This window comes from Cynocephalus volans, chromosome 15 (genome assembly GCF_027409185.1).
Source record: "Cynocephalus volans isolate mCynVol1 chromosome 15, mCynVol1.pri, whole genome shotgun sequence".
NCBI classification, from domain to species: domain Eukaryota; kingdom Metazoa; phylum Chordata; class Mammalia; order Dermoptera; family Cynocephalidae; genus Cynocephalus; species Cynocephalus volans.
The window spans coordinates 61848937-61867509 of NC_084474.1; the positions used below are offsets into that span (position 1 = coordinate 61848937).

At 36.7% G+C, this 18573-nt stretch overlaps 1 protein-coding gene across 3 annotated transcripts in view; it reads right to left on the bottom strand.

Annotated features, from left to right (window-relative positions):
- Positions 1-12965: 12965 nt before the first annotated feature.
- Positions 12966-18573, bottom strand: part of RSPO2 (R-spondin 2) — a 150934-nt gene continuing 145326 nt past the window's right edge. For all 3 annotated transcript variants that reach the window (XM_063080085.1, XM_063080083.1, XM_063080082.1), the window contains one exon: positions 12966-13081. In XM_063080085.1, coding sequence (XP_062936155.1) covers positions 12966-13081 — 116 coding nt within the window. The remainder of the gene's footprint in view (positions 13082-18573) is intronic.

Here is an 18573-nt window from a genome sequence, read left to right on the forward strand (position 1 = left end):
TGGGAATTAGTATCGTGGGCAAACTGTCCAACTATGCAAATCTCATCACACCACCTTGGGATGCAGTAAAACAACAAATCTTCCTGGGAGGAAGGACTTGAGAGGGGCAGATCCCATAGCAAATGTGTAAGACTGTGGCTGTTGAGACTGGTCTCATTGGAAATGGTAGTAGAACCTCTCTGTGCATTAGCAGAATATTTTGTTCATAGCTCTGTTTTAGCACTTTGCATTCCAAGTACCCAAGTATCTCTTTGCAGTTCTGTTTCCATTCCTAAATTTCATGCTGCTTGAGGACATGAGCCATGTATTTTTCCTGTGTCCTCCCTTCCAATGCATAGCAAAAGACCTGGCATGTAGTAAGTGTTTAATACCGTAAGTGTTTTGAGAATGAACAAGCTATGTACAAAGTCAGGTCTTATTTATCTTAATGTGGGTCATATTGCTTAACATTTAGTGTTAAAGACGCTCTGTAAATGCTTTTGATAAAATTATTTAAATTAAGAAGAACCACATTTTGTGTCGAAATATTGAATAAGATGGTAGAAACATGCCTTCAGTTTAGTTATGAGAACAATTTAGTCTTGGAGGAAACACCTTTTCTCAGACTTTTTCATAGACCATTTGGCCACTAACTTCAGATTCAGTCATTATTGAACAAATATTAATTGATAGCCTGATATAAAGAGAACAGTGAGGCTCGAATAAATTCACTGAGTTTCCTGTTGTGCAAAATGGGAATACCACTACTTGAATTTGTGCCTCACAATTTTTTTAGAGGCCAAATTATAATATATACATTAAACACTATAAATCACTATAAAATCTGGAAAAACAATTACTTAAACCCAAGAGCCTTGTCTTCAGAGAACTTATAATCTAATTACAAGTGTGAATTCTTCTGTCTAATAAGAGGAAGAACCAAAAGTTTTTTGAATCATTTTGAATCAGCAGAGGAGCCACCATAATGAGCCTAGCAAGGCTCCCATTCCTGTTGTGACTTCATGAGCCTGCACTTTCAGCTGCGCAGACTTTCAGACAGTTTGGAACCTTAATGTTGGTAATTTTGCACATTTGCTAAAGCAACAAGAGGCAAGGATTCTTATTGTTCTTTTTGAATTTACTCTGCTTTACATAACATTATTTCCAACAAAAATCATGGACTGTAACTCTCCCTGAATTGTATTTCTCAAGTTGGAACAGATTATGGTAGAGCAGAGAGAGAGAGAGAGAGAGAGATAGACAGACAGATAGACAGAAAGAGAGAGATACAGAGAGAAGGAAGCAGGGAGTAGGGAATCTAGGAAGGGAGAGAATAGAATCACAACCCTAAAGAAAGGCTCTATTAGCATCTCAGTTCCCCTTTTTCTCCTAGGCTCAATATATTTCCTGGATGAGGGCAATTGTTAAAGATTTTAGTATCTTTGTACCAAAAAGGGGAGGAAAAAGGTTATAATAAGCTCTCCCCAAATCATCATCATCATCAATACCAAAGCAGAAAAGAAGTGTGAGAACTCTTCTTTATATTTAAGAACTAGGTGCATATAGTAGTATAGAATTGGCATCACTAAGAAATGCTGCCACGTTGGGTAAACTCGGGCATGTCCAATATGTAAATCAAATCCTCTTTGAACTTGGACAGTTTGACTTTTACCTGGAAAAAACACAGAAGGAGTTGCTCAGGTAATAATTGCCCTGAGATTTATGCAGCACAGATGTGGGATGTGAGGTGGAGAGAGAACCACTCCTACCTTTCTGTCATCTGGGCCCCCATTTCTAGAACTCTGCTGTCTAGGGAGTCCAGACCAAATTCTGGACTCACTATAAACTTAACTTTCAGCTATTCTTATTTTTATGTAGTATTATATAAATCATCCAAAGCCCTCAAAGAATCATAGGGTGAGTTTGTGGTAGCCTCTCCCCCAAATTATTCTGTGATGTGCTTGGATTGGCATTTGAGCACTAGTTTTATTTACCTTTGAGTGTCAATCAAAGAAATAATCATTTCTGGATAGATTCAAACCCAAATATTTTCAATACAGCACAAGTATATGTATAACCAGTAGGATATTATATATTTTAGCTCATTTTGATAAAATACTGTTTGTTTAAATAGCAAGAAAATGTTTTAAAACAAATCATTCCAGCACTAAACTCAATCAGCATTGTGGAGAAAAAAATCATATAATCTGGGAAAATACTTTTAATAATTGGTGCCAATTTTTAGATGGTGGTCTTTTGAATTTTCTAAATTTCCTAATTAGGGTGTAGCAAATTTAATGACAAAGAACTACACACAAGCATCTAATTACAGTGGAGCACCACTGATATTGAGCAGCTAAAGAAAGGGTAACTAACATACCATCCATTTTGTCTGTTGCCATTCCACAAAACACATCAGAGTTCAAAACTATAAGATGAAACACATTCGGCCAGCTTGTTTTCCAAAGCTCAACAGTCTGTGTTTTTGAAATGCACTAATTTAAATTTAAAGACACATATTTAAGGTTTCCCCTTTGTAGGTTTTCAGCAGCGTACACACATGGAGTCACCATCTGTGTTCAGCCAGGTTCATTACCAATTCATCCTCCTGCTCTGTATTATCAGATCAAGAGGGTGGACATAAATTTGGCCACCTGGGCACTGGTGTCATTAATGTGCACGCTGGCCACACACTCATAAAGTGGTTTTGCTTGGAGCTGTAACTTGGTGGCGCTTCCTTTTTCCATTTGATCAATGTTACGATTTGCTCCGTAAGCTCTTAATAATGTAATTTCAGAACACACTAGAGAACACCAAGAACTTTCAGGAGTATTTTGCCTACAAATCCAGGAAAAAATAATTTGTGTTTTCAGGGACAGACACAAACTGACAGGACCAAAGTGGTAAGGTAGCATCAGAAGAGAGAGAAGAGAAAGACAGAGATACGTAAAGACACACAGAGACAGACACACACACATCGGATCCTTTACTTGTTATTTTAATAAATTCGTCTATGAAAGAATTCAGAGTGTTTCAATATACTTGAGTTTGGCTCATTTTTTCTCTTTAGTTTAAAGAAACCTATAGTTATTCATCCCAAATCACTTAGTTCATCACAAAATTAGTGTCACATTTAAAACAGATGTTTTACTTCCCTGATTAAAACTTTAACTGACCACTACATAGAACTGAGAACTCATCTGATAAATTATGATCTCAATTAGAACAGATAAATCGCACTGATTCCTTTTTACTGCCCCTTTTAAACATTCAGCAAAATTACAGAAGCACACTTATCTTAGAAAAATAATAAGAAGCAATTTATAGTGTAACAATCACATCTTTTAGAGAAATTCAATATTGTAATTACAAAATCTTACAAATAATATAAAAATTCTCTCCCCTGACTCAAAATCTTTCTTCTCAAAATTCTGGGCTAATTCATATTTTAATAATTATAAAAATCAGGAGGAAAATATTGGACCATTAACATAATCTTTTCAGTTACCCAAACATTTAGTGAATAGCTAATACATAAGCACCTTTGAGGAATGAAAAGATGGAGTACAGAGCATAGGCTCTCACTTCAAGGGGTTTACAGTCCAGTTAGTGAGACCAGAAATAATGATTCAATTATTGGAAAAAAGTTGAAGCATTTTATTTAAAAGCATTACTAAGTACCAAATTATATTCATTGTAGAAATTCAGAGGAGGGTATTGTTAAATAAAAATTATTGGAGGCTACTGTTTTGGACTAAGTTCCTGCACTAGGACCCAACAGACTGGACTAAAAATCAAAATGGGGTCACCCCTGCTAAATTCCACATCACTTAGGTTGTGATCTGACCTTCTAAGAAATCAGGAGAAAGAGATCACAGCCAATTTCCTGAAACAGGCCAGTTTAGATCTTCAGCAGGTAAAATAATGACTTTCTCTCTGCTTTAATCCTTATGCAAAAGACATAGCCTGAAGTAACCTCATGTTAACTAGACAGTTATTTTGCTGTCCCCACCTTACAAGGAAAGTAACTTTGAAATGACCAATCTGTCTTTTGTTCTTTGTTTCTGCTTTCTTCAGCCTTTTTCTGTCTATAAAACCAACCTCCTCTGCTTAACTCATTGGAATACTTGTTCTATTTTATGGAATGATGTGATGCCTGATTCTAGAATTTCAATAAAGCCCATTGAGATCTTTAACTAAATTTGTTGTAATTCTGTTCTTTGAGAGTATCAATGATACATCAGGGAAGTAAGGACACATGCAGGAGGTAAGGGCCCAGGAGAGCCGTGTGAAGGATGGTGAATTAGTTTGCTAGGAATGCCTGAGCAGAAGACCACAGACTGGTGGCTTAAACAGGAATTTATTTCTCACAGTTTTAAAGGCTGCAAATCCAAGATCCAGGTGTTGGCAGGTTTGGTTTCTCCAGAGTCCTCTCTCCTTGACTGGCAGATGGCTGTCTTCTCTCTGTGGCCTTTCTTCATGCACATACGCTCCTGGTGTCTCTTCCTCTTCTAAGAACACCAGTTCTGTTGGATTAGGGCCCCACACTTATGACCTCATTTAACTTTAATTACTTCCTTAAAAATCCTGTCTCCAAATACAGTCACATTGGGGGTTAAGAATTCAACAATGGGTTTTCTTGGGGCGGCTGTGGGTGGCACAATACAGTCCATAACAGGTGGTATTTGGGTGAAGCTGTGTTTTGTAAGGAGGGTGATCAGTGGTTTGCTATGAGAGAACCCAGTCAAGGATCAGCCTCATTAACAGAGGATAATTACAAGCCATCACTAGTACCATTTTATAGATTGCCTGTACTTATTGCATAGAGTAGGCACATGGAGAAAACCTAGGGAGATCATCTGCTTCCTGGGCCATCTAGCAATATTACACGAATATTTGAAGAAGTTTGACAACAGATCATTGTATCACCATTATCATGATGTTTGTCAATCTCTTTCATCAAAATGAGACACTTCATTAAGAGTTGATGTCATCAGTCTAATTCTAAACTTATACATGCTGATTACTGTGGTCAAATATCCTTTTAACTGTTCTGCTTCTCTATAACTACCAATCAGATTTTAACTAATAGGTAATATAGTTTCTTAGTCCCAAGAAAAAGCAAACTGAAAAACTGCATTACAGAGCGTGCCAGGTGACACCAAAGTAACTAATAATCCCAGAATATCCATTGCTTAATACAATAAACATTTAATTTTTGCTCAGAAAAGTCTGATTTAGCTTGGGCAACCATTTAAGGTAACTGTTTTCCACACTGTGACTCAGAGATCCAGACTGCTTTCCCCCTCGTGGCTCTCTGCCTTTGTGGTCACAGCCAAAGGAGAGAAAACATTGTGCCGAATGTACACCTGCTCTTGAGTGCCTCAGCCCTGAAGTGCCATGCATAATTCCCAACCAAATCCCTTTGATTAGAATCAATCACAAAGACCTGTCTAACTGCAAGAGGATTGAGAAATGGGGTACTCCTTGGTGGTCAGAGAGGAGAGAACTGGATGTAAGTACTGGAAGTATCTGCCACGTTTAGTTTTTCCAGGTAGTGTATGTAGGAGAGAGTAAACTGAACAAAAGTGTGTTTGATGGGGGAGAAAATTAGTAGCATATTTATTTAATTTAAAATGGAATGCAATTACTTAAAGCTTTGGTTGTCCTGTTTTATACAGCAAACACTGAAAAAGTACTTTTACCACTTTGTTGCTATTCACTTAAATACCGTGATTGTGTGTACGTGTACAATACCTAACTCTGTTCAAACATGTATGCTCTCACATCAGAGAGCTGCCACCAAAGTACCTCGATAATTACAAGTTTAAAAAATCCCCATTGTTGAAAATTACAAACCCAAGGACTTATAATTTACAGAATGCTTGTTTTGTTGTTCACTTGACATATTTTATTAAATTTGAAAGAAATAAAGGAAAATTCCCTGCAGAATCATTGAGATAATTATTTCATCATAAATGTAGATGAAATTGGTAGGTATATGAATTTCAGGTGAACTTGAAATTAAGTATCATTATCACATTTATGGAAAGAGAAGTTTTCAATGTTTTTAAGCATTGACTTTTTTTTTTTTAATGTTCTTTCTACATTGAAAGCATTTTCAAGGAGATTATTAACTATTGGTAAGTTTTACTCTCAGAGTGTACAACAAGGAAATGAATTTGAGAAGATCAAAACCTTCAATCATTAGAAATTTTTACTAATTTTCCTTCACTTCTCTTGTTATTTTTATTCTAAAACAAGAGAGAAGGGAACTAGGTAAGCCTTGAATCCCAGTTCTTGGTCACTCTTAGGGACTGTTTTTTCTCCCTTTCACAGTATCTTTACTGGAGCCTCATCTTCTGTTTGATGTTTAAGGTTTGAGCGCCCTTAAGTATCTTCTCTCCCTGTTGAATATTCTCTCTCTGGTTCATCTCATAAAGTTCCATGCTCTAAGTGCCATCTATACGCTGATATATCCCAAAATTATATCTCTGGCTCTGATCATTTTCCTAAACTCCAAATTTACATCCAGCTGCCTTTTTGCTCTCTTCACATAGATATCTAACAGGCACCTCAAACTTAGCTTGAGAAAAGTGGATTTATTTATTCTCCACTCTTCCCCATGTCCCCTATATACCCTTTTGCTTAAGACAGAAACCTAGGAGATGTCTTTGGTTCCTTTTCTTCCTTTACCCCCACATCGGACTCATCCACAAGTGTTACGGGCTCTTTTGCCAAACTGCGTCCTCAATTCAAGCACTTCTGCCCTTTATTACCATCCATCAGCTCATGTCACATTAATTCTCATCTGATTATTGCAATAAACTAATTTATCTTTCTGCTGTCATTCTGAAAATCCATCGTCCATACAGCAGCCCACGTGAGTTGGGCACAGGAATGACAGCACATCACTCCCCTGCTTAAAGTCCTCTGAAGATTTTCCAAGCACTTAGACTAAAATCCAAGTTTTCTCTACAGCCTGCATGGTCCTTCATGACTTCGCCTTTGATTATTCCTGACCTCAGGTTGGTCACATGCATCTCCTGACAATGCTCCAACAACTCTTTTCCCTTTTGTCTGCACTTCAGTCATGCCAATCCTGTTTGTACCTCAGGACCTTTGCACTGGTTGCTTCCAGCGTCTGGGCTGTTCTTTCCCAAATTTCCACCTACCCATCATTCAAGCATCATGCCAGAGGACACACCCGGGGTGCCTTCCTTAGCACCTCGCCTTTATCACATCACCTGTTCTACCATCTCCATAGCAGAGAGGCTCAGGATGATACAAAACATTGGTCTAAAAATTGCCTAGCAGCCAAAATGAACAAGCCAGAGAACTGTGGCACTGCAATTGTCTCCAAGGTTCTGTTCTTAAAAGGCACTTAGTGCATACCCAATTTTCACAAGCTAAGACAGAAAATGGGGTCCAAACTCTACTAAGGAAAAGGTATTAAGATAGTGGGGGACACAAGGAATTATGGATTCCAAAGCACAGTGAAGAAGCCAGTATGGGTATTCAAACAACTATTATTGTTATTTTGGCAGCTGGCTGATAGGGATGGAACCCTGAGCCTTGGTGTTATCAGCACCACAGTCTAACCAACTGAGCTAACTGGCCAGGCCCAATCAATCATTTTTGAAAAAGAGTTTTCTTTGAAGTGTTTAAAATGAATCCACAGCATTAATTCATGAAGATTGGGGCTACAAGAATAAGGGAAGAGTATACCACCAACACGTATTACAGAAAAAGGATGAAGAGGTCTTGATGTTGAATTCTCTGATTAGAACTCAGGTGCTAGGGTATGCGGGAAGGTAGTGATGCTACTTGTATCAATGAAGAAATTAGAAAGCAGAGAGCTTATGCAGGAAAAAATAATTTTGCTTTTTTGAGTTCATATTTCATTTTAGGTTTGGGCCCCACAATAAATATGATATTCTATGGCCAATAAGAGATAAAACTACAAGTGAAATGAGATATCAACAAAAGGCCATATAGGGGCTGGTGGGTTAGCTCAGTTGGTTAAAGCATGTTATTGGTAACATGAAGGTCAAGGGTTCAGATCCCCATGCCAGTCAGCCACAAAAAAAAAAAAAAAAAAAAAAGAATGGCTATATAAAGTTGGGACTTATCCCTTTACACAGGGTGATTTAAATGGCATATGCATTCAGTACATTTATTGAACTCCTAGCAGAGTGTGCATAGCTGAGACAGAATTACAGGCAGCTTCTCAGAGTTTGTAAGAATAGTACATTAACCAACAAGTTATCTGCTACATCAGGGATTGACACATCCAGTCTGTGGGCCAAGTCCAGACTGCTACCTCTTTTTGTATGGCTGGTGAGCTAACCATTTTACATTTTTTAAATGATTGAAAAAAATCAAAAGAATAATATATGGTGACACGTGAAAACTATGAAATTCATATTCGTGTCTATAAATAAAGTTTTACTGCAACAGTCATGCCAGTCATTTACATACTGAATATGGCAACTTTTGTGCTCCAACAGCCAAGTTCAATAGTTGTGACTGAGACCATGTGGCCCACAAAGGTGAAAAGATTTACCCTCTGGTCCTCCACAGAAAAAGTTTGCTGATCCCTATTCTCAAAAACAGACATAGGGAAGAAGTCTTGTGGCTGAGTCTTAACTAAACTAGCAAGAAAAAGAAAGGGAGCCAGTGGAAGAGAGTCAAATTAAAATTAAACATGCATCTGGAAAGTATGCCACCTCAGACGCTTAGGTTATAAAACCCAAGGAGGAGTTAGTTGGCAAAGACGTTAGAGAACACCACCGAAGGACTGCTGTTCGGCTTCTTAAACAGGGATATGCACTTCTCTGGGGACAGGTGACTAAAACCCAGGACCAAATAAATATGGCACATCTTCCTGAAATGTGATTTCACTCCAAGGTTTTTTGTGGGAATGTTGGAGTCTAGAAGAATAATTCTACATTTGAAACTAAACAGCCATTTTATTGAGTAGAATATAAAATTTGCATGAATTTTTATATTCAAATCATGATTAAAATAACACTGCTTCAGGTTATAATCCCAGAGTTATAAATTCACTTTTCCTTTAAGGGAACATTAGCAGAAAGGTTTGGAAAAATATTGCATGGAATGCTCCAAAAAATGTTTCTGGGGGAAAATAATAGTCATTCTCAAGGGTGTTAATTTGAACCTGGGAAGCAAAAGTTATAACTCCCCTATCAACTCCAATCTATTGGTAGTGTTTCCTTGGAACACTTTCATTGGGATGGGTGCTGAACCTATGTGTCTTGCTCAAAGGTCAAAGGAGTGTGATTAACAATGTATGCTAGAGCTGGAGGAGGTGTCGTGTGGCAGTTTCCTGTAATGATTCATTATAGATTAATATGGGAATCTATCTAAATATTTAACACACACTTGTCAGACTGTCCAATTTCTTAGATTTAATTTTTACCATCTACTTCTAAAGCCATATTTACCCTTAAATTGTAGCCTTCATGATTCTAGGGTTATCGACTAACATGAAGGTACTTCAAAAAGTTCATAGAAAAAATAGAATTGAAAGATAATACAAATCTTTCCATGAATTTTTCAAAGTATCCTTATATAGTGAGCATGTCCAAGTTTATCATAAAGGAACCCTTGAAGATTTTACAATAAAAATCATCTCAGCCCAGTCCTTTTTTAAGGGACCCATGGGTGAAGAGGATGTTAAAAGGGCATTCTATGTAAAAAAATTTCAGATTTTATTCTATAAGGAATAGAGAGGTATTCAAAAAGGAGATCAGCAGAACAAATATGTTAATAGAAAAATAACTGGTAAACATATAAAGGACTAATTGGAGGGAGTGAAGTTGGGAACAAGAATGATATTTAATAATAATGGAAAAGTCCAGAAGAGAGATAAAGAGGACCAGGCCTTGGATAAAGAAAGCGAAGAGGTGGGGAGAAATTACAGATATTTCCAAGGCAGACTCATTAAAATTTAGTAACTGATTAGATGTAGGGAGCAATGGAAGTAAATGACAAATACAAAGGTCATTGTTTACCCTATGAGGCAGATAAAGATATTAACTATTAAATGGGGAAGGCAGGAAGGGGAATAGTTTTGGTGGCAGGCATAGGTGAATATGCTGATCACTTGCTTGTTCGCTCTTAGATCTACCATCTGCATCACAGGGAACTACATTATCCAGATTCCCCTACCCACTGAGTTCTCAGCAGATTTCAGCAATGGCAGGCACTGGTGGAAGACTGGAGGTTGGGAGGTGGAGGGAAGTCAGGATACTTATTCCTCTCTCACTTTGCCTCAGGCAACATTTCTTATGATCAGATCACCTGAGATTTCAGCTCCTTCCAGACAAGCATTCTGTCCTCAATTCCTGCTTCCTCTGTAGTTATAGCTCTAGCCTCAGCTATAATTCTAACTCTAGCTGGGTAGCCTTGGCTTCTAGATTCCAGAAACCTCACCTCTTCCTGTTTTCTCTCTTGCCCTAGGAGTGATGGTGGCTTCCTGTTGTTGCTAATCTCCAGGTTGTCTTTGCCAACCCATTTTGGCTTCCTGTCTCATTTATCACTTGTGTGACCAATTCCTGGTGTTAAATTCCCTGTTTGAAATACCTAGGCTGGTTTATTTCCTTGACAGCACCCTACCTGATACAGTAATGTACTGAGTTTTGTCTGCATCACAAGGAGACTCAGAAATCGAGTAGATGTGAATCAATTCCCATAAGAATAAAAGTTTTAGTAAATAATGTCCAGGCATCAAACACTGAAGGAACTGATACTTTCATCAATATTTCTATTTTGTTAAGAAATATTTTTGAAAGATGTATTAACTATCCAATGAAAGAATAACAGGTAACAACTGATGTAATACTCATTCTGCTGTGCTGACCATACTTTACACATTTTATCTAATTTAAAATCCCTAAAACACAATCCATACATATTTTAGAGCTTAAAGCACAGCTCTACAGGCAGAAAATATTCTGATTCCCATTTTACAGATTAAAAGGGACCCAGAGAGATTGTTAATTTGTCCCAGTCCACTGTAAATCTAGATGGGAACTCAGGCAGTCTTGCTTAAAAATCCCCACTCTCAACCACTACACTGGACTAATTTATAGCTAGTTAGTGTCCTAGATGTAATTACCAACATAAGTTTTTAAAATTTTTTGTCTTTTTTTTTTTTAAAGGACCATGGTTAGTATCACATTTTCTTTTCTAAATTATCTCTAAAGTAAAAAGAAAATGTCCACAAAAAATAATTTTGAAGTTTTTTAATGCACACAAAGAACATCCCAGAAACAACAGGTATTGACTTATTAATGATGAAGCACTATATAAAGGAGAGCCCTCCCCGCTTAGTAAATAGGAACATAGTGTAAATAGACATGAAAGGAAGTGAATACTTTAGGATTAAATGCAAACCCTAAAGTTGTATACAACATTCATATATGGCTTATTAGCTCATAGCAATATTTTCATAATGATGTATATGACATTTATACTTATTGGTAAGATGCTTTTGACTCAAAAGTTAAACAAAAATGCTGAAGAGGTAGTTCTGCCGATGCAAGGTGAGAAAAAGGCTTTACCTTGCTTTGGTTGTTTCCTCAAAATTCTGCAACCATTTATTTTTTGTTCTAATTTTTCCCTGGATCAGCCAGGAAGATGATGATACTTTTAGAAAAAAAAAAGCCAATTCACAACCCTCTAAGAACCACTTCCCAAAAGTGAATAATGACGTTTGTTAAACAACTGCTCTGAAAGTCACCTGGGAAGTTTCTATAGGGTTCTTCTCTGTCTTGGATATGGAATAGATTCTGGCTCAACAGAGATCCGTTAAGATCCGACCATCAGTTGTAGTAATTCAAATTCTATGCATGGGTTCATGGTGGTAACTTCTTCAGTGACTCAAGAATATTGCAAATTGAAAATTAGGAACTGCTTTAAATTGAAAAAAGAAAAAAGTCAGAGATGAGTTTGAAAAACTGTCTAGCTGGCCTGAGAAATTGCCTGATGAGAACTACAAGTGGCTGCATGTAATTCCTCATGTTTTCCGTTGTGTTCTATAAGTCATCACATCTTAGCCTCAGCGAGCGTTTGGGGTCTGATTGCCAGATGCCACGTGCTGCCTGTATGTGGGAGACACATGGAGTGGGGAAGGTCTTTCAATATTCAAACTCTTTGACACTGGTCATTTGACAGTATATACAAACTAATTTATCCTATTCTTACAATGAGAAATAAAGTCACCAAAAAAAAAATAATAATAAAGTTTCAAAAGGCAACAAAATGCTTTTCAGTTCACAAAACTAGAACACTCAAGGTACTGGACAATGGTTAGGAACCACTAGAAACAAACTGACATATTAATCAGGTATGACTTGTTACTCACAAGAAAGCATAAATATACAGTAAATAAGAGCTTAATATGTAGCCCCAGCAGAATATGTACATTAGAGTTGCTGTGAAACTGAGCAGAAATTTCGTGGCATATCCCCTCTAAGAAGCGGTTTCATCGCATGACAGTTTGAAGGTAACAGATGCTGAGAACACCATGTGGTAACACTAAGTAGATATCCATGTACATTTATCCTTGAAAATGCACAGTGTGAGAAATAAAGGTCACAGGTGAATAGCGATTTGCCTGCCGAGCATCTTCTTTCACATAAATAGGCACAAGTCCGTTCTCTGGTGGTGGTCTGCAGCTTACACCTCTGGTGTGTCTGTGGTGTCAGGGACAGATTCTCACAGCCCACACTGAACCAAGTCATGGGCTGCACACTTACTCCCGCCTTCACGGTCTCCAGATTTGAATCAAAGCATAAATAACACAGAGGCTATGCGTGTGGCTCTTCCTCTCACAATATTACTGGAAATGGATACTGGTCGGAGCAGCAAAAATGCTGCACGCCAGTGTGCAGGAGTAGAGAGTAGCTTTGTGCACTTTTGCAAAAACCCCCCAGAATCCACCATATATCTCTTTCCTTTTACTGGTTAGCTCTGTCTGTAGCTAGGAAGACACTGTGTTGCTCCTGGGCTCTTTCTATCAGCTTCCTCTTCTTCTTCTTGTTCCTTTTCTCCTTTGCCTTGGGTGTTCTCTTCCCTACAGTGGGGGAAAGAAGGAAAGAAATGAAAAAGTGTCAGAAAAGGCTCTTTCTAGGAAGGAAAATACAAAACACCAAGAGTTTTGCACAAAGCCCATCTGGAAAACATCACTCACAGAAAAAGCCTCAAAGAGAAAATTGTTCACATTAATTTTGATGGAATAATAATTTACTAAATTGGATATGCTGTCTAAAACAGAGACTGATCTTCCTGTTACAGGGAACTGGCATATTTAAAAACTTCCCAGCAGCCTGATCAGTCTTTCAAATATCATCCTGCCACAAAAATTCCATTTATCCCCTCCCACTTTCAACAACACTACACTTTGCTAGACATCTTTCTACGGCTTCACATGCCAGTGGGTCAAAAGAAAATAAGCATCTATCTACAGTAAATATACCAGAAGTTTCAAACCCCCCTTTCCCTGCCCCAAGCAGGGAAAAACGTCTTGCTTTTTAACATTGTTCCCTCTGTGTTCTACAAATGCCAATATAGGAAGTGACATATGTGTAATACTTTATTTTTTATAAAATTTCATGAGGACATATTCATAAGTACCTTATTGCTTCTTATCCAACTCCCCTAGACAAGATGTTATTAAGAGAGAGCAGGACGAATTCTTGTTTGTTTTGATGAACTGGTGGCATGTGTCTTATTCCATTTCCCCTCTTTGCCTTGGACACTAGGAAACCCAGACACAAGCTAAATAGTTGGGATTTTCCTCCATCTGGAGTTTTTGGGTGCAGTTTTCCCTTTGCCTGTGTTTTACTTCTTCCGTTATGAAGAATGTGTGGTTATGGTTTATAGCCTTACTTTATAAGGTCTCAACATTTCTTTGCAAGTATCTATACATAAGACAGTGAGAAAAAACTGTAAGAATATAAGGCATTTGCTTTTGGTCCATTGCCCTCTTTGGGTTCTAAACACATAGGAATCATGGGATTGTTAGAACAGAAAAGGGCTTTTAAAGTCTTCTGCGTTTTAGAGAATGTAAATCACCACTATACACCTTCAGTACAAGATTTTTCCTCAGTGGACTAGGAAAAAATCTCAGCTGTTCTTCCTTTCCTACCTGTGCTCTACTTCCAATCTTATGAGTATTGTATAGTTCTATAAGACTTAAGTTTTCCCTTCCTGTAAAGTGTAGCTGTTGGACATCTCAGTAATCACTACCTGAAACAGGACATTCAGTTTCATTTTCTTCACCCTTCCCATACCTGCACAACTCAGTATCCCAGACCCTTTCATAACAGGGCTATAGCTGGCCAACTTCTCAATCCAGATAATGGAGCAGGTGGATGAGGTAAAAAAATGACAAACCAGAGATTAGGGAATCACATGCCTTAGGAAACAAAGTCATACAAGATTAAGGGAGTTATGAGATTTCTAAATAAGGGAGATGTTTCTCACTTTTCTTTCTGATCAGAAAGGGTCCGTTTGGTTTGAGGATGGAAAATAGTCTCATTCTTCAAGACCCTAACAGAGTGATTGGCACATAGTTGATATTAAATAAATGTTTGCTAAGCAAAAATTTTATCACAAGAGATAAAGAATAACTTATTTTTAATAGGACACTACATTAAAATAATGAGAACATGATCATGCCCTCAAAGGTCCTTGAAGTTAACTTCTGGTTCTCATTAAATTCTGGCATTAATGTTATAATGGCATTGTGCCATCTTTAAACGTAGTTAATCCTACCCAATGAAAGCTTAGTCAAAGCCATAATCAAAGCAGCTGTAAAGTTACAACGACTTAGTAACATTATCTCTAATGATGAGACACACCTAATGAGGGCAAAGATAAAATGCTTAATATAAAATAGCGTATTTATAAAGTTTTATAAAAAAGTCTTTCTTAGTTCTATATTTTCTCTAAAACACAAAAATTTTACTTGAATAAAATCATTGCTGACTACATTTTAAAAATTCATTGGTTTATGCTTAATTTATATAAAGCCTAGAATTTCTTTTAAAAACAAATTGAAATTAAGTGAATGGAAAACTAAAGCTAACAGTCCTAGATTTTTAAGTGTTTTGTTAAAAATATACTGAATATATTTTATTTAAAAGCTTTTCACATCCATGGTTTCAACATTTCATGTAAAATTATGTAGTTGAAAGTTAAATGTGTACTACTTTCACTAACAGTAAATCTATGCAAAATGACTAGAAACACTCATTTTAACATGGCCAATTTCATGTCATTTACCCAATATATTGTTCTGATGTAATTGTCAATATCCGATGATCTTTGTGTTTGCTGGCTGATATGATGTTGTGTAATAGGAAGTTACTCAATACTTGCATAGAACAGTTGGTATCCTGGCCAAAAATTCAGCAATGCTTCTGAAAACTTATTTAAATAATGTTTCAAATTGTACAATTACTCCTTTGGCAATAAGTTATGTGTTATTAGTTCCAACCAGCAATGTTTTGGCAGCCCTAGTTAAAACCCTAAAGATTTTCTTCAGAAGTCTCTTTTAAATGACACCTCTTTGCTATTGTTTGGTTGGTTTTGTTTTTGGCTAGTTGTATTTCTTGTGTAGGATATATTGCAAATACCAAAGAACTAAAATGGTTAGCCAAGATTTTACCACAGACAGGCCTAAATTAACTGAAAATATTTTGTGGCCCATAGTAGATTGTTCTGACTTGAAGCCCAATTCAAAGTAATAAAGGAATATTAAAACATAATTTAAGGTATAGAAAGAATCTTGCATACATTTCCTTCTGAACTTCACTAAGATTTTCAAACATGTGAAAAGAAATTAATCAGTAATATTAAAACTAACAAAAAATATATCCCTGTTCTTTTCTATATATTTGGAAATAAGTTATATTGGACATACAAGCATGTTAATTTCTGCTTCCACTTAATTTCTTTATATCTGTGGATATGAGATTAGACTCACAGAACGACTTCTAGACTTCGCATTGGTGCATATTCTCAAGCACATCCATACTGTACAGGAAGTATTTAAAGACAAGTGTATTATACCAGTCAACAAAAGAGCAATTCAACTCATGGATTTAACTTTCCAGTTCCCAAGAGAAGAGTTGGAATATATCTGCCTAAGACTTTTTTTTAAAAAGTGAGTTTTATGAGATTTTCAGCCTCCAGCATGTCTAACTCTAATGAAAAATTCTGCAAATCTTTATCCTGGGTGCTATGAAAATGCAGTGAGTTTGACAGATCACCACTGAGTGAATCTCTTCAAGATCAGGCAGAATCAGTTCTCCAGAGCAGCTCTTTTCAGCACTGGTATGTGGATGGAAGAAGACTAGGTCAGATATTACTGTTTTTAAGAAAGGCAACGTGATTTAATAAAGGCCACCTCTGGAAGGAAGAAAACCTGGAAGCCAGGCATAGTCTTGTAATTGAGATGTCTGGTAAGGTATTATATTTGGAACTCTTTGTTTCTACATTCATAGAATGAAGATGTTATAAGTCATCTTTCACTAGAAAGTCATTGAAAATGTGTTCCTAGGATGAAAACAAGACGTGTAAAATATCACTGGCAAGACAGGATTACCATCAAAATGAATGAAGTTGGAAAGATACTATCAAAGCCACACTGTCACCAGCATGATTATATTCACTTGCACACATGTGGAAATGGTCCAGGGAGATAACCTGTCAACTCTTCTACAGAGAAAGGTGAACAATTCCTTATGGAAATACTAACACTCAGCTGTAGCTTACTGCTGTTAGAACAAGGATAGATTATACTGAACCAAGATATCAGGCAGACTCATAAATTACATGAAGCTGTGAAAATACCAACCCCACTGCCAGTCAGACACTGATTCCATTCTTTCCTAAGTTCCCAAATTCAAGGAAGGCCTTCAAATGGTTTTTCCTCTCATAGGTGTAGGTGAGAGTATTTGCATCATTGGCACAACAGTCCTGTACATCCCTCAGAAAGACTCAGAGGCATCTAGGGTTTCCAGAATGATTACTGTTTGTTTTGAGAAAGACTTTCAATGGGTAAACACGATGAAAGAAAATTGAAAGGAAAATATAAGAAAAATAAAAGCTTCTCTACATAGACACACACAACCTGAAGAAAGTAAGCCATAATTTTGATGAATGTAATTAATTGTAACTACTGTTGTTGTAGGCACTTGAAACCAGGACTGATTTTTACTAAATGTTGATGAGTTTGTGATGCCCTGACTTGAAACCTGGGATTCACTCCATTATGAAAATCACCATGGAGACTAGAGGATCACCTCAGAGAGACCGTCATCCTTCAAAACAACAAAGACTTAGGGACAAAAAGCCTGTATAACCACCAACCTGGCAAATCTTGTCATACTTTAGAAGACACTCTGGAGGCAGAACTTAAAATCACTTCTAAAGTCACAAGGACTGAGTTGTACACCATGAATAGAAATCAGACCTTTTTTTTTTTTAAATATGGGCAACTTGAGTTTGCCCAAGAATGAATAGAATAGGGATTTATTTATTTAAGAGTGATTAATAAGTCTCTGGAAAAATGCCAAGTGGTTCCTAAAATATTTCGAAAGCTCATAATAAAAATATACAAAATACCTAAATACAATTCATAAAGGAAATAAAAATGGCTAAACAATCAATTCTTACAATTAAAACTGCCAAATAAAATGAGATGCCACTGCAAAGATCTTAAAAGTAAAAATACCTAAAGCTGGTAAGAATGTGGTGAGACAGGAATCAGGATGCATTAAGAATATGAAATTGATATTATTTTTCTGGAAAGCCATCCGGCAGTGTGTACAAAAGCATCAAAAACATTCATAACTTCTGACTCAGATCTCAGATTCTATCGGAAAATAATCTAAACTTGGACAAGGATAGGTGTATACCATAATACTAAAAATAATGTTACCTAAATGTCCTACTATACTTTTTCATGACCTCTTCTTTTTATTATTGCTAAAGCAATAAAGTGTATTTTCAACTACAAATTGAAGTACTTTGTATTTTAAGGCCACAGCAATTATTTCCAAGAACGTTACTAAAACTTATCATAAATGAGGATAAGAAAAAGCCTTCCTCGTGTGGTGGTAAGTAGATCCTTTTGTGGAGTGATTGTTTGTAATTAGATCTAAGATAAAAGCTTAACAACTACTGACCTAAACACTTCAAATATTAAGAATGAATGTTAGTTCATGAAGCTTTCTTCTTCTTTTTTTTTTTGTGATCTAGAAAGGAGTCCCAGTAGGCAAGTTTGATAAGCATGAATGGGATCTACCACAGCATGTTCTATGTAACCTAAAAGTCTTCCCACTGTCCATAATAGTTCAGAATAGCTCCTTTATTTTAACTGACAAAAATTGTATATACAGTCATGCATCACTTAATGACAGGAATATATTCTTTTGGTAAACATCATATAGCATACTTACACAAACCTGGATGGTATAGCCTATTACACACCCAAGCTGTAGTCATTACAATCTTATGGGACCATTGTCTTATATGTGGTCTGCCATTGACTGAAAC